The 15,340-nt window shown below is 42.2% G+C and overlaps 1 protein-coding gene across 2 annotated transcripts in view; it reads left to right on the top strand.

Annotated features, from left to right (window-relative positions):
• The first annotated feature begins 8,549 nt into the window (after window positions 1–8,549).
• The window catches only part of LOC143854148 (Transducin family protein / WD-40 repeat family protein), a 113,181-nt gene continuing 106,390 nt past the window's right edge, over window positions 8,550–15,340 (top strand). For both annotated transcript variants that reach the window (XR_013237440.1, XM_077363971.1), the window contains exon 1: window positions 8,550–9,656. Coding sequence is in view for 1 of the 2 variants with exons in the window: in XM_077363971.1 (XP_077220086.1) it covers window positions 8,680–9,656 (977 nt within the window). In the remaining variant the exon portion in view is untranslated. The remainder of the gene's footprint in view (window positions 9,657–15,340) is intronic.

The following is a 15,340-nucleotide window of genomic DNA, read 5'->3' as shown; positions in this document are numbered from 1 at the left end:
AAATTCTCTGAGAAAACATTCGGAATTCCGAGTAAGGCAAAATCAGCATATTTTCCATTTTAAGTTGCTGATTGATTTGGGCCTTTGGAATTCACTTTTAACTTGTTGAATGGAATGCAATGTGGGTCCAAATATGTGAAGACACCACCATGATCATTCACTTGTGCAATTAGGTTCATTTTAGTTTCGTTTTAAACTCTCTTTTGTGCATTTAAACTAGATATTACATGATTGACCAATACAATCTAAATAGGGCTTGGTCTTCAATCTTGATGGCACTTTGGAGATGCTTTGACTCGTTTTTTATAAACTCCATTGACGCTTGAGCATAGCTTTGGCCTTTGAGTTGATTTTCGTCATTTTGGGCTTGTGTTTGATCTTGCCATTGAATGTCCTTGTCTTGCCTTGATGTTGCTTTGATATGCCTTTGTGTTGTTGATGCCTTCGTCATGTGTTTGAGTTCACTTTGTGCTTGATTGAATTGTCCCTTGATGTGCAAACTTGAGAGTACTAAAGCTTGGAACAAATCCACTTAAACATCCAATATGATGTATGTTGAAGAATAGAAGAAGAAAACCAATTACACTTTGAAGCAATACCAATCGGGACCAACATAAAAAGTTGGACGTTTTCTAATGGGAGAGAGCAAGGTTGGGCCTTTTTTCCAGCCCCTCCCTAGGGTTGTGTGTTGTGGTTTTATAGAAAAAAGTAAGAGTTTGATTTGAATGGGAAGTTTCCAATGTGAAGACCCCCACCTGTAGTTACTTTCTAAATTTTCCTACTAACCTTCTTTTCTTCTACTTTCTAAATTAGATTAGCTTCCAATTAAGATTCCTTGCAAAGCAAGAATTCTATTCCCATTAGGAGACTAACTCTTATTGCCTTTTTTGGAAAAACCTCTTAGTAAGCAACCTTTCCTTTCCACTTTCTTTCTTTCTTTCATTTTTATTTAAAAACAACCTTATCTAATCAAGGTGGGGCGCCAAACCAAGCGGGACCACCCATGTGGGGCGCCCACTTATGTGGGCTTTACCCAATGGGCTTTTCATGTATATGCTTTGGGTTTTTTCAAATAAATTCAACAAAAAATCCATTAAATTCAAATTTTATATAAACGAACCCAACCCATATGACATTTACGGTGCACGCCCAACACATGGTCGAGCCATCCTCTTTAGGAAAAATAACTTTTTGGACCAAAATACCCCTATTTGACCAATACGCACCTAAAAGCGACCAAAATACCCTCAAATTAGATCACCCGTAAAGGGGAAGTTAAAAGTAGAAAGTTTTCATGGGAAAACCTAAAAAATAGCAAGTTTTTAAGTTCGCTTCTTTTAGTGGGTGATATCAAACATGATCACTTGGACTCCCCTGAAATGCCCAAAATGCCGTCGACACCCAAAATTTCCAAAACAAGTAAAACCCTTGAGAAATTTTAAATTTAGCAGGTTTTCCAAAATTCATGAAATAACTCATGATTTTTCAGACACAACTGGGGGTCAAATGAAACATATTGGAAATGACCAAATTACCCCCGTGGTGCAAAAAATGATAAAATTAGGGAGAACCCTGAGAAATTCCAAAAATAGCAGGTTTCTTAAAAAACTTGAAATTATTCATAATTTCTTAGACATACTTTCAGGATAATCTCAGACACATGGGAAATGGCCAAAATACCCCTGAGATGCAAAAATGGGTGAAATTAGGGAAAACCTTGAGAAATTCTAAAAATAACAGGTTTTCTTACATGACTGCAAACTTGAATTCTCTTCTTCCAGAGACTAATGGAACCCCCTAGAGACATTCGGGATTGCGAATCAACACTAAAACACCTACAATTAGGTGAAATTCACCCTAAAATGCAAGAATGCATGCCCTAATGCAGAACACTGACCTGGGGACTTAATTGACCAACCAAATCTTTTACTTTTTAAAACGTAGCAAAATGGGGGTGTCTACACAGAGGTTCAGTGTATTCCTATTAGGGAACATGCTCACATCTCTCGATAGTTACAGGTTTTGAGCATTGGCTCAAGCAAACCTACAAAAGAGGTTCTGATATTTTTGTTTCGACATAACATTTAGGTATTTTTCATGTTTTTGGCAAGAATGCCCCAAAAAGAACTACTTCTCATCTTTCTGTTTGTAAGGAGTAGCTGTGGTTCGCGAGTGATTAGCAAATTACAATTACCCCTAAACGTAATCAAACTTTAAGCATAATAGTAGTAAAGGTGGAAAAAGCCTAGTTTTCTGATTACTTTCTGAAAATCTTCCCAGTCAAGTCACTCTAGAGTTATAACCTCAGATTCATTCAATTTGGTCCCCAGCAGAGTCACCAGTCTGTGGGAGCCGATTTTTTTCCGCTCGGCCCCTCTCGAAGAGCACAGGATCACCACATCGGGTAAGAATGGGGTGTTTGTTTGTCTGCATTTTCTGTGAACTTGGGACTGAAATCTGAATTTCATAGAAAAGAGAGTCTCGGAGTCGCCACCTAGGTTAGGGCCTAGTACCCAACCCGTGTCTGCTTTTCTGATGAAATAGGGATAAAGATCCGAATTTCATTGGAGGAGCAGTAACCAAAGATGTACTATAGGTTTGAGGCCTATAACCCGTAATTTTACTCTGTTTGTCAAGGCATGGTCTTTACAGAAATCTGAGTAAGGGTTATAGTTATATTCGGGGAAGGTGTTAGGCACCCCTCATGCCCGGATAAACCCAGTTTCTTAACTGGATTTGGCATTTTTAAGGAACTTTAACAGAAATCTTAACTTTTTATTCTATATTACGATTAGGCTTAATTCCTGTACGTAAATGAAATGGATTTGAAAAACAAAAGGAAGAATTGGTTTGGGCGTTATCCGAATTCAGGGTGTCTGCCACATATTTCAAGTCCTTGAAGGATCTCACAGTATGACCTCAATCAGGATAACTAAAACGAACGGAAATGACAAGACATAAAGGAAATACAAAGGTGGGTTTCTTACTCCCTCTGTTTGTCCAACGACGTCGAAGCACGAGGGCTCTCGTCTCTGTCTCTTTTGTCTATGATAGTGTAGACACCCAATTTTGTCAAGGTGGTACTAACGATAGGTTTTTGCGAAGAAGAGTCTCATGACGAGTACCAGAGCCTCTGTTCTCTTTCTCTCAATCTCTCTCTCTTTGGTTCACGAAATGGGAAACATTTTTCAAAAACAAATTTGTCCCAGAGTTACAGGCAAAAGCCCGTCTTTACACTGCACCCGCCTTTTACGGCACAACCAAAAGCCCACTTTCACACGGCGTTTCAACTAGAAGTTAACTTTGAGTCAAGAACCTATGTGTTTCATCCAAAAACACTTCACACCCAAATCAACTCTCGAGATTAGGCTCGTTGGATTCTCCTTGGAACAAGGAATCCAACGGATCTCACCGCATGCAATTTGGAGTCCAAATGAACAAACTACGGTATTTCGAAGTTTCAAAAAAACTTGAAAAACCAAGTTTTTGGACCAAAATATCCTCCCAGGCAAACTTGCGATTTTTGCAAATTGCGAAATTCTTGTCAACCTGACAATAACACCCATGTGTCAGGTCCAATTTCGCAGATTGCGAAATTGATTCGCAATCTGTAAAATTCCCCACGAACCCTATAAATTGGGGCTAAAGTAAAAAATCAGATTTTAACTAGAGAGGTTTTGGTTTTAGGTTTTTACTGGTTTAGAATTAGGTTTTTCAGATATAAAACCTCTAGTTCTTTGCTTTTTAAACCCCCTTCAAACAAGATTTTGTCCAAAAAACCCTTGGTTCTTTACTTGAAAGAGAGAAAGTAATGAAATTCTTAGAGAGCTCACACTGGGCATCGGCATTCCGCCGAATTTCTGAAGACTCGGAGAGACCCTCCAACTAGCGGCGTTGTTCTGCCGAATTTTCAGAGAACCCAAAGCCCCTTTATCCGACTAGTGTCGTTGTTCTGCCGAATTTTCAGAGAACTCGAAGCCCCTTCGTCCGAATAGCGCCGTTATTCTGCTGAATTTTTGGAGAACCCGAAGCCCCTTTTCTCTTACTAGAGCTGTGGTTCTGCCGAATTTTCAAAAAACTCGAAGCCCCTTCGTCCGAATAGCACCGTTGTTTTGCCGAATTTTTCAAAAATCACTATGGATTTTGGGAATTAATTTTGAGTACAAAATTGATTATTGGGCTCAAAATTAAGGCCCTTGTTCGTTTTAGATTTTAAGATCTAATTTTGTGTCTAAAACTAATTATTAGATTCACACAAAATATAATTGTGCCCTCTTATGATAAAGGCACCCTGTAGAAAAAAATTTACTCGTACTTTAGTTTTGATAATGACACCCCGTTACCACTAAAAACAAATAAATAAATAATAATGGGTGTGTTTGGGGATGGGTGTTACAAATATACCATGCCCATCTAAGGTATGTTGAGCTTACAGTTAGGTCTGTCAAAACTCATTATTTTGAGAGATGTGAGCGGTTCACCAAATAGGGATATACTAAGCCTCTGGCCCATATAGGGCATGCCTATTGAGTCTAGAAAGGTATCCCCGAGTTGCCCCAATTATTGTTAGGGATTTCATTACCCTAGCTTGATGCGCATCGATTGCAGCTTTTCTCAAAACCATGTGTTTTTTTAAAACCCTTGGTTTTGTCCAAAATCATGATTGTAACCTATATATTCACTTTACTTGGGTAAACAATCATGAACCCTAGAGGAGTGTATGTCTTAGGATTAGGACATCTATTCTAAAGGCCTACAGTCTAGTTTCATTATTTCTCTCATCCCATCTTGGAGTCTTGAGGTCAGGAGTCACTACCTCAGACTATCTCTGATCGGGTTCGTGTGTCCCGGGTTCATGCCCGTTTAACGACACTAGGTCTCTGAAATCATGAGTTTATTTATGAAACCTTGACCCCTCATTCTATGTCATGTTATCTCGATTATTGACCGACACTCTGGCTAAATAGAGTGCGAGCTTGGCCCAAGAACCATTCTTTTTTGGTTACAGGGTTATGCCCATTCCCTAAACCCTGATTATTTCTCTCATTTTGTGGGCACCTCCCCATATCTAATAAATCCGGACGTTTCATCATTCTTATCCAATCATAGGTGCAGACCTATGTCTTGACCCTTTGTCCATCATCATTCTTATCCAATATGTCAAAATCAATCAAAAAACAATAGAAAAGTTTACAAAATCTAAATACTTTCTCACATTTTGACTCCTTGTCTCCAACACAGGTGAACCATAGACCCAAGAGTATTATCCGAGTGGATTCAGTGTTTCTATTCTTCCGAGAACCACAAGCTCCTTGGATGGCGAATCAGCCCCGATGAGGAATTCTTTCCTCTATTACTTTTTATCCAAGTAGATTGTAAACTACTCATAACAGCTGCAAAATTTTGGATCCTGAGTACCACATATTCCGTTTAGGTACAGAGGAGATTTGTCCCACTTTTGAAGAATGATGTACCTTGTTAGGGGTATCACATGACGGGCCTACGGTTAAATCCACAATCAGAGGTGGTTACCTAACAACGGTCAAGCAGTTGATCTGCAAGTATTACCAAGACCCTGTAACCTGTGTGATTCAGGACCGCATCTTAACTGATCACCTCATCTGCTCCTTCGCTCCTGATGAAGATCTAGAGGATGCTTCCTACCAGATATGCCGACATAGGGCCCTTTTATTCTTCATATACGCTAAGTACCTCACGCATCAGAATTCCAATGTGGCTTCTCCTGCCATCCTGAGTATAGTAGATCAGCTCCCTGAGAGAGCCAATCCTATTCCTATCATTCTGGCAGAAACCCTCAACAGTTTGGATGAAGCTTGCGACGATTCACATCATCCGTTTTCTAGGAGTCCGGTCTTACTCTAGATATGGCTTTGCTTAAAGCTCAGTATTGGCATCCCGAGATTTAGGGTAGATATCTTTATCTACAACTTCAGTACCTGGGGTCGCTGCCAGCATTTCAACACCCAACCTGAGTGGACTTCGTGGTTAGCTGCTCGCACTTATGGGGACATTTCATGGAGATTGCGTGGGTACAACACGCAGCCTTGGCGACACGGAAATCCAACTATATCCTATTTCTTGCTTTGGAGAACACTTCCTTTTATTGAGTTGGAACCCTACGAAAACTCTTTGACACTCAACTGAGACAAGGCAATAGAATGAGAACTGAGTAGGGAAAGAGAGGCTCTAGTTGGTCCGAGAGGGGTGTCGGGTGTATTCACGTAGCCAAAAACTGGCAGTTTGTCAATTACTTTGAAATGGAGCGGAGGGTTCCCTTTTATAGATGAAGGTTCCATGTCTCGCGGGTTGGCGACACGATGGTGGCGTAGCGCCGGTGTGGTTACTGGTATGAGCGCTAGTGGTGGTGCAGTATGGTTGGCCAGGAATGCCTGGTCAATGGCAGGATGAGGCATGGGACGTATACTGTCCTTTATGGAGACAATCCTACAATTGGTGAAAGATGGGATCCCTTACGGTCCCAGATGGCGACAAGCAAGTAGTTGTTGGGATGAGGGACCGTGTACGGTCTTTGACGGTGATGGGCCAGCAGTTGGTGAGCGAGGGGGCATTGTATGATCACTAGGAGTGGTGAGCTGGAGGGCGATGGAGTGCCATACTATTGCTGAGAGCTTCTATTCTACTGAGAACCCTAGCATCTCGTCTGACGCTGGTTCTGCGTCCTACCATGTGGCAACCCTCAGTCGTGAGCTCTTGGGTGTCAGCTGATTGAGGACTCTACACTTGGCCGAGTTTATGGCTATGCTGTGTGGCGACTCCTGGTTGGGGTTCTCGGTCCCGAGGGCTCCCTCGGCCGAGATCCTATGGTTCTTGGTTCCGCAAAGCGGAATGACCGGCAATGCTCGACTCTTGGTCATCAGAGTACCTTCATCTCAGACGGGGCCGCGATGCGGCCTTGCTTCTACAATTTTCCGTGGGCCCTTTGCCATGTGTTCTCATGCCATTGGTAGCTTGATTTTGACCTCAACATAGAGTAATAGTCCAATCATAATTGCAATAGAACCTTTGCTTTCTTGGTGAAAATGGTGGGTCCTCCTACATTTCACCTACTATTGTTAAGTCCTTGAGAAATGATATATGTGCGAAGGTGTTTTGATAAACAAGCGCTCCACTTGTTTGTCATGTAGTATTTAAAGGGATTTCAGAGGATATTACGGTTCTCAAAGAGCTCTTTAAACCCTTTAAGTACTACAAGACAAACAAGTGGAGCGCATGTTTATCGAAACAATTGGCGCATATATCACTTCCCTATTTTTTAACATATAAGGACCAGTCATGTATGCAAAGTGGGGGATGCCCTCGAAGACCACTTACATGTCTTAGATGAAAGATCAAAAGAGAAGAGGTATTCTAAGATGTAAAAGGAACAATGTGAGGAGATAAGTCAAAAGGGAATGATAGTTAATATGCAGATCGGCTACTTTGCATACCTTTCAATTGACAATCACCTTTTTTTCGTAGTTTTTTTTTTGGAGAGGATCCGTTACAAGTTTCTAAAAGATTAGGATACTTTGAGAAAATGGACACTTTGATGTGACCTTTTGGAAGAGTTGTTGGGTTTGAATTCGTGAGCTTATGTTATTGGATTAAAATCTTTAACGATTGCCCACCTCATAAATTTAAATAATTAGGCTTGTTTCATTTAATTGGCGCCTCCCCGAAAAATGTGAGAAGCTTCTCATTACAATATAAATTAAAGAGAGTGGGCGATAAAAAAGTGTTCAAGACCTCCTTATGTTGAATTTTCTTTTGTGATGATAGAATAGATTTTCATTTATGCACTGTTTTTTGGATATAATTGGGTGTAAAAAAGGGTGATGATAAATCCGCCCCGTAGGATAATTCGCACCCCTTTAACATGAATTATGTGCAGACTTTAACACTTTTTGACGTGAATTCATGTTAAACGGGTGCGACTTATCCTACAGGGGGGCGGATTTATCATCTCCCAAAATAAAATTTACGGATTTTATGACAAATGACACAAAGCCTGCTGAAAGAACAGAGTCGATCATTTCTTGCGACATACGTAAAATAAATTCTATATCCATTTTTCAACTTAAAAAATAAGCATAAAATATATTTTACGCCCGTATTCCATGAAAAGGAACAAAGCCAATTAAAAAAAAAACTTTTGGGGAGACTATTTTTTTTTTTTTGGTAGGTTTTTGGGGAGACTATGATTGCACTTATATGATGATCATATCATCTTAGTTTAGTAATAATAATGAATAAACTATTACATGTTAAATATGACTCACTAACAATATTTGTTCCTAATAATTGCCCGTCCAAAAATCATAATAAATATCTAAAATTATTTGATTGGTGTATTCTTCCACTGGCCCACTCACACTAGCCTTTGCTATATAGGCAGTGTGGATCATCCAATCATGTAGCCTCGATTTCGATCATCCAAAGGTGCGAATGTTGTGAATCGTGATGGAGAGAAACCCACGCTATTGACTAAGACTCCGCCCTTGCAATATAAAATACAAAGTAGACAAACTGAGAAAGGAAAAATCATTTCCCATAATCTTGTCGTCCCGTGTCCGTCCTTCTTCTCCCCATTCCAATCTCGATCTCAGCTAATAACCTTCAGAAAGAGAAATAAAGCGAGAGAAACTTAGAAAGTGAAAAATGGCGATACCGAGAGGAGCTCCACACGAGACATGGGACAGCATTATCCCAGGCCCACCGAGCCGAAACAATGGTGGATGCTCAGACTGTAGCACGAGCGGCCTTCTAGCCTACGGTGCTGGTAGCTGCATAGTAGTAATCGACACACGTTCAATGCAACTCGTCTCAGTCCTTCCTATGCCTTCACCTTCCACCACCCATCTCTCCCTCGCCCCCTTCGTAACCTCCGTTCGATGGACCCCACAACCTCTCTCCCGTGACCTCCTCACCCACGAACCCACCAATTCCCACCTCCGTCTAGCCGTCGGTGATCGCCAAGGCCGGATCGCGGTCTGGGATCTCCGATCACGCCTCGTAGTTCTCTATATGGATTCTGATCCTGATAAATCTAAGCTTGGGATTCAAGATCTGTGTTGGATTAAATGCCTAGATTTGTGGCTTATTGCATCTCTCAATGGACCTTCACTTCTTACTCTCTGGAATGCTTCCACTGGACGTTGTATCTGGAAATACGATGCTTCGCGGGATTATTTTTCTTGCCTCCGGCGAGATCCCTTTGATTGTAGGCATCTCTGTGCCCTAACCCTAAAGGGTTTTTTACTTTCTGTTAAGGTGCTTGGTGATGGTGGAGAGGACGATATCGTCATTTCGGAGCATCAAATTGGGGTTGTTGGTAATGATGCTGTGGAGTTTCAGAAGCTGGAGAGGGAAGCAGCTGTGAGTCCTTCTTCGCCTGCACTGGCTTTGTTTCCACTCTTCTTTGTGAGATTTGGGTTTTCTCCGCGGTGGAAGCATATACTGTTTGTTACTTTCCCTAAGGAGTTGGTTGTGTTTGATTTACAATATGGGTCATCGTTGTGTAACATAATGCTGCCTCGTGGATGTGGGAAGTTTATGGATGTAGTTCCAGATCTGGATAATGATTTAATCTACTGTGCTCATCTCGATGGGAAGCTCAGCATTTGGAAGAGGAAAGAGTAAGGATTACTGACCATCCTCTGTTCTGGATTGAAACTAATAATTATCATTTTTCATTGCTCTCTTTTGAAGGATGAATTTTGGTAATGCTATTTGGGGTGGCTGAATTATTCCTAGCTTAAATTTATAAAATTTACTTGCGTGCTCTGAAAATCTTTTCTGTTACTGGATCCTTTCAATGTATACTTCTTCAATTGGTATGTTCTTTAGCGAGTGTTGTATTTGTTGGAAGGTTGTCTTGTTTCCTGTGGTAGTTGGGAAACCAAAATATGAAACTCTTTCTTTAGGATTAGGAGAAACCTAGATGAAATAGCACTCCTTTGCACCTACGACTAATAAGAGAGAGGGCTCTTCTCTCTTGGGTTTTTTTCTCGGCTTCCTCTTGGGTTTTTATCGGGTTTCTCTTGTGTATGATCTTGGATGAGAGGACAATGGAAAGGGTTGCTGTTTGTGGGTTTAAAGGTTAATCCCATTGTTATCCTTGAATTTTGATTTCTCGTAATGAAGATCGTGTTCTCAGGGTGCTATGTTTATGTATGCTCCATGAATGAATGTTTTGATACTTTCTAGGATATAAGGCAAGGTGTAGTGTCCTTGGGTGATGGGTCAACTTGTGACATCATGGGAAATAGGACAGTGAAGATCAAGATGTTCAATAGAGTGGTTCGTACTTTGAGTGGTATGCCATGTCTCTAAAATGAATCTAGTGTCTATGTAAGGATTGTATGTATTTAGCTGTAGGTGGATCCATGCATCATACACGACTGTATAGTTTTGATGAAATGAGAGAAGTGTGGCGAAATACATCGTCTGGTTGGGGACATGTTGGCTAGTGTTCCTAAGATCTCGATGGATGATTGGTGAAATACAAGTGTGACAACCCAAGAGGGGAGGTGAATTGGTCAATCAAAAATTTTGGGCTTAATTAAATGGGTTATTAAAATTAATTTACTAATTAAGCACTTATTAATCTGACCCTTGTTTAAATATTCAAGATAATGAAATTTAGGGTTTAGATACTACTTTAAGCCTATTTGCCCCAACCCTTGTTTTAATAAAACATAAATACAAGAAGGGGTAGAGTTTACCAATCACCACAAAGTGCGAAGAAGAGGAGGAGAGAAAGTATCCACAAAGCACAAGATTTATAGTGGTTCGGTTTATCGCAAGACCTACTCCACTCTTCCAAGTTTACCTCCTTGGGGCGTTCCACTAAAACAATGAGATTCTTCAAAGGGCGAATCTCGAAGCCGTACACCCGACTCCTCCAACTCCAAAGGGAACAAACCCTTTTTCGCATGAAGCCTTGATGAGGGATCACACCCTCTTACAATGTCTTCTCCTTTCTTAACGGGCCGAAGAGTAGACCCTCACAACGTCTTCACCTTTGTTACCGGGCCGAAGAGAAGACCCTCAAATACAAATGAAGAAAGTGAAAAATAAAAGAACTCTCTTGCCTCTTGATAAGGCGAATTACAAATTTGATAGCTCACAAACACTCCAATGAAGATAAAATGTAAAGCCTATGGAGTTCCTCTTGATAGAATCTAAAAATCAAGTTCAAAGAGGTTTAGCTTTTGATAAGAGGTTTTAGCTCAAAGAAATGGGATTTGATCTTTTAAAAAATGTTCAAAAGCTTGTAGAGAGAGGTTTTAATGATGTATATATAATGTATTTGAAAATATGACCGTTTAGGGGTAAAACCATGGAAGCAGGATTCTTCCCTGGGAGCCTTCGATTCCCGTTTCGATTCACGCTTTCAATTCCCGCTCTGGCAACCTTGAGTAGGATTTTTTCCTGGGAGCCTTCGATTCTCGCTTTCGATTCCCGTTTTGATATTCCCGCTTTCGATTCCCGATCTGGCAACCTTGGGTAAAACTGTAAAAAACTGGGTTGAAAAAGTCAACATGCGAAAGCCCCAACGGCTAGTTTGCGAGACCGTCGCGGTCGACCGAGCCACCGCGGTCGCCCGCCCTTATCGGGCGCCATTTTTTATTTTCAAATTCTTTACCATCGCGGTGGACCGGCCCCATAGCGGTCGCCCGGCGAAGGCTACCTGTTAGCTCAAAATTTTAGCTCAAAAACCTATCCGCGGTTGACCGACCTACGACGATCGCCCGCCTAAACCCATGACAGAATGGTTCTGTTTGAAACAGACACATATCCGCGGTCGCCCAGCTTTACTCGGTCGACCGGCCCGATAATTTTCGAGATGTCTTGGAATTCCAGGTAGCATTCCGCGGTCGCCCGGTCGATCGGCCCTGTGAAAAATTTCATTTTTAACTTTAAAGTTCAGGGGCTTTTGGGCCATGGTCTTTGGGCTTAAGTTCTAGGTTTTCAAACACATTTTTGGGTGTGTGTATGGTTTTCAAAGATGTGAAAAGTTAAGTATGAAAACCATTTGAAAACCTTTTGAAAATGCATTTAAACATAAAATCAAGAGCACTCCAAATACATTCTAAAAATAAAAACTTTGAGTCTTCTTGGAATGTCTTGGCTCCTTTGCACTTTCTTGGACTTCTTCGGCTTGTGAGTGAACTTCTTGACCTTGTTTGGCTCTTGTGAGTTGTCCTCCAATCTTCAATGCATGTTGAGGTACATGAGGTGTCACCATGGCATGTTCAACTCCAAGCTCCTTCTTGACACTTGCTTAGGGAACTTGTGGAATCTTCATGATGAGCTTCTTGATTTGAACATCTTCAAATGATGATGTCTTCACTGTAGGTGCAAGCTCTTGGTTCCTTTGATCCTTGATCCACAAGTCTTGTGTTGAGAGGAGTTGTGTAATGGCGATTATGACATGAAATTCCTGTATACAACACAATACCTCAAAGCAACACATTAGTCCATAAATGCTAATCAATTTTGTTTGCTAGCATCAAAACAAGAATGTATGGTGAATGATTAACCCATGGGAACCCTTGGGCTTACAATTGGAAACGAAGCGCGGATGACAAGTACTTGCATAGGGTCTCCTTCGTAGTTGGTGCAAAGACAAGATTCCAGGTTGCAAATGATAGTGCGATGTTGACATTTCCTACGATGGGGAGGATGGATTAAGATCCCTCTCCATGGTTGTCTCGGTGAGTTAACGGGTTGGTAGCTACACATCTGCATTGATTGTATTGATCGAGTCAGGTAGAGTTAGAACCAGGATGATTCAATGGTGTATAGCTGGTACTTCAGAAGGTCATTGGTGGTTTGCGACGACAACGGATCGATGACGACACCAATTGAAAATCTTCATGTGGCCGAGAAACAAGCCACGATGGATATTGTTGGAAAGTTGCGTTGTTTCCTGATGTAGTTGGGAAACCAAAATAAGGAACTCTTTCTTTAGGTTTTTTAAAAACCTAGATGAAATAAGATCCCTTGCACCTACGAGTAATAAGAGAGAGAGCTTTTCTCTCTTGTGGGGCGCAGCTAGAGTTGGTGCTGAAAACGAAGACGATTTTGTTCTTAGGGGCATGTGAGAGATTGAGAAAAAGATGGAAGAGAGAGAAAGAGAGAGGAGAGAGTTTCTTCCTTGGTTTTTTTTCTCGGCTTTCTCATAGGGATTTCTCAATTTACCCTTATGTACGGCCTTGGTTGAGATGACAAGGGAAAGAGTTGTAATTTGCAGGTTTGCGCATAGTTTAAAACTCCCCTTAGTCGACTCCCTTTTACCTTGACTGTGTTCTGCATTTTGTCGTCACGTTCCACGTTTTGCCCTACAGAGTTAATAAAAACTCCTTGACTCTCCCGAATTATGGCAGCGTCAACTGAGTACTCAGCTGCGTCAACCAAGTACTCCGCGTCGTGCCGACTCAACTAGGATTTTCTTCGGACACCTAGTGACATGCACTATTGCGCATGTCTGGTAATTTAGCACGTACCAAATTTCACATAATTCATATAAATATTCATATATGATACATGCACCAAATTTCACATGCAATCTATATAAATATAATTATATAATACATATTGATAAAATATATCTCGATGCTTACAATTTTGATTTATGAATTTCGGTCGTCCCGGTTTCGATATTAGCGGGGTTGGAAACAAAGTCATTTTGCTCGTTTCATGTTGATTTCGGTGGAAATTTAAAATCATGTATCCAGGGTCTCCAAAGTAAAATGTATGTGACAGAAATCGAGCACCTATCACAAAACGCCACTTGGCTCCTGAGCCCACAAAGGCCTTGAGGCCACACATCATCCCACCTGGCTCTTTAGCCCACACAGGTATTGAGGCCACGTAGGTTAGACATTTCATCCCTCCTCGTCCCTGAGCCCACAGAGTCCCTGAGGCCACCCAGGCGATACGTGTCCTCCTATCTGGTTCCTGAGCCCACTGAGGCCTTGAGGTCACGTGGCGAGACACTTTACCCCCAGCGATGATGAACATGAGCAGACGCCACAATCTTCTTCGGCAAGCCACCCTCAGCCCGTGCCTCCTTAGAAGGACAATCAAAGGCCACCAGCCAACCTTGGAAACAGGCACAACAGTGCCAATCATGGCTGCCACTAGAAAGGTCATTTCCATGGTTAGAGCCACCTTGAAAAGGCTGAGTAGAGTGATGGCACTGACAAAAGGCACCAATGCCATCCTTCGCCAAGAATACACGGCAAACCCACAATCCAAGAGAACTTCATCTATAAAAGGAGACCTGCACCTAGCAGCAGGAAGTACGCTTGAGCTCTTGTTTGAAGCTTAGTTCAATCTGTTACCTCCAGATCTGACGTGAGTGTCGAAGGGTCCCCCGGAGTTCCCAAACTCCGGGTGGCCTTAACCCTTCTTTTGTGAATACAGGTCCCTTGCAGCACTTCTGAACCCTTGAGCATTTCGAAGGACCTATCGAGATGCTCGATCGATTCTGGGCCGCGACAGATTGGTGCCCACCGTGGGGCTCGTCTGGGTCCACTTTTGAAAGGGACTAGGCCAAAGAGGAGAGACTAGCCGCGGTGGATACAAGAAGGTATACGTGGAGTGAAACGGTCGCACGGAACGTGGCCACAACCAGCACCCACCCACAACCGGCTTCTTCTGCTCCTCCACCGCCAATAGACGTTCACCCGGTGGCACAACCACTGCCATCACCAGCTAAACCAACATCAACCGCTCCCACGAGTGAATATTGCCACTTTGTTTGCCAAGTGGCGAATCTCGCCAGCCTTCTCCGTCGATATGTGCCAAGGGTAGAGGCTCCGGAGCAAGCAGAGGCATTATCCATCCAGCAGCGGGGAAGACCTAACAGCTCCTCAACTTCTGTATCAAGTCAGGCAAGTAGGGTTCGCCCCATAAGACGGAACTTAGAATCACTCAGCCGCTAGCAGAATGGCCAGGTTTACCCAGAGTGGTGACCCTTTACCTCCCACAACCTTTGCCACGAAATAAGAGAGATAATCGGAGAAGAGCTAAGAGGAAGGGGTCCGCCCGAAGAAGCGAACGTCGACGAACAAAATTCTTTCACTCAGAAAATTCCAAGGTTGCCAGAGCGGGAATCGAAAGCGGGAATCGAAAGCGGGAATCAAAGGCTCCCAGGGAAGAATCCTGCTCAAGGTTGCGAAAGCGGGAATCAAAAGCGGGAATCGAAGGCTCCGAGGGAAGAATCCTGCTTCCATGGAAAATTCTAAGGGAAATAATCCCTGAGAGGTTCTGGCTTCTCTTCCGTCTCTTGGCCGACGAACCGCCTTAG

The sequence above is a fragment of the Tasmannia lanceolata genome, unplaced genomic scaffold, assembly GCF_043159265.1.
Source record: "Tasmannia lanceolata isolate RefF3 unplaced genomic scaffold, GAP_Taslan_0.1 ptg000003l, whole genome shotgun sequence".
Classification (NCBI taxonomy): Eukaryota; Viridiplantae; Streptophyta; class Magnoliopsida; order Canellales; family Winteraceae; genus Tasmannia; species Tasmannia lanceolata.
The sequence above is the reverse complement of the archived record's forward strand: the minus strand, read 5'-3'. Positions and strand labels throughout refer to the sequence as shown.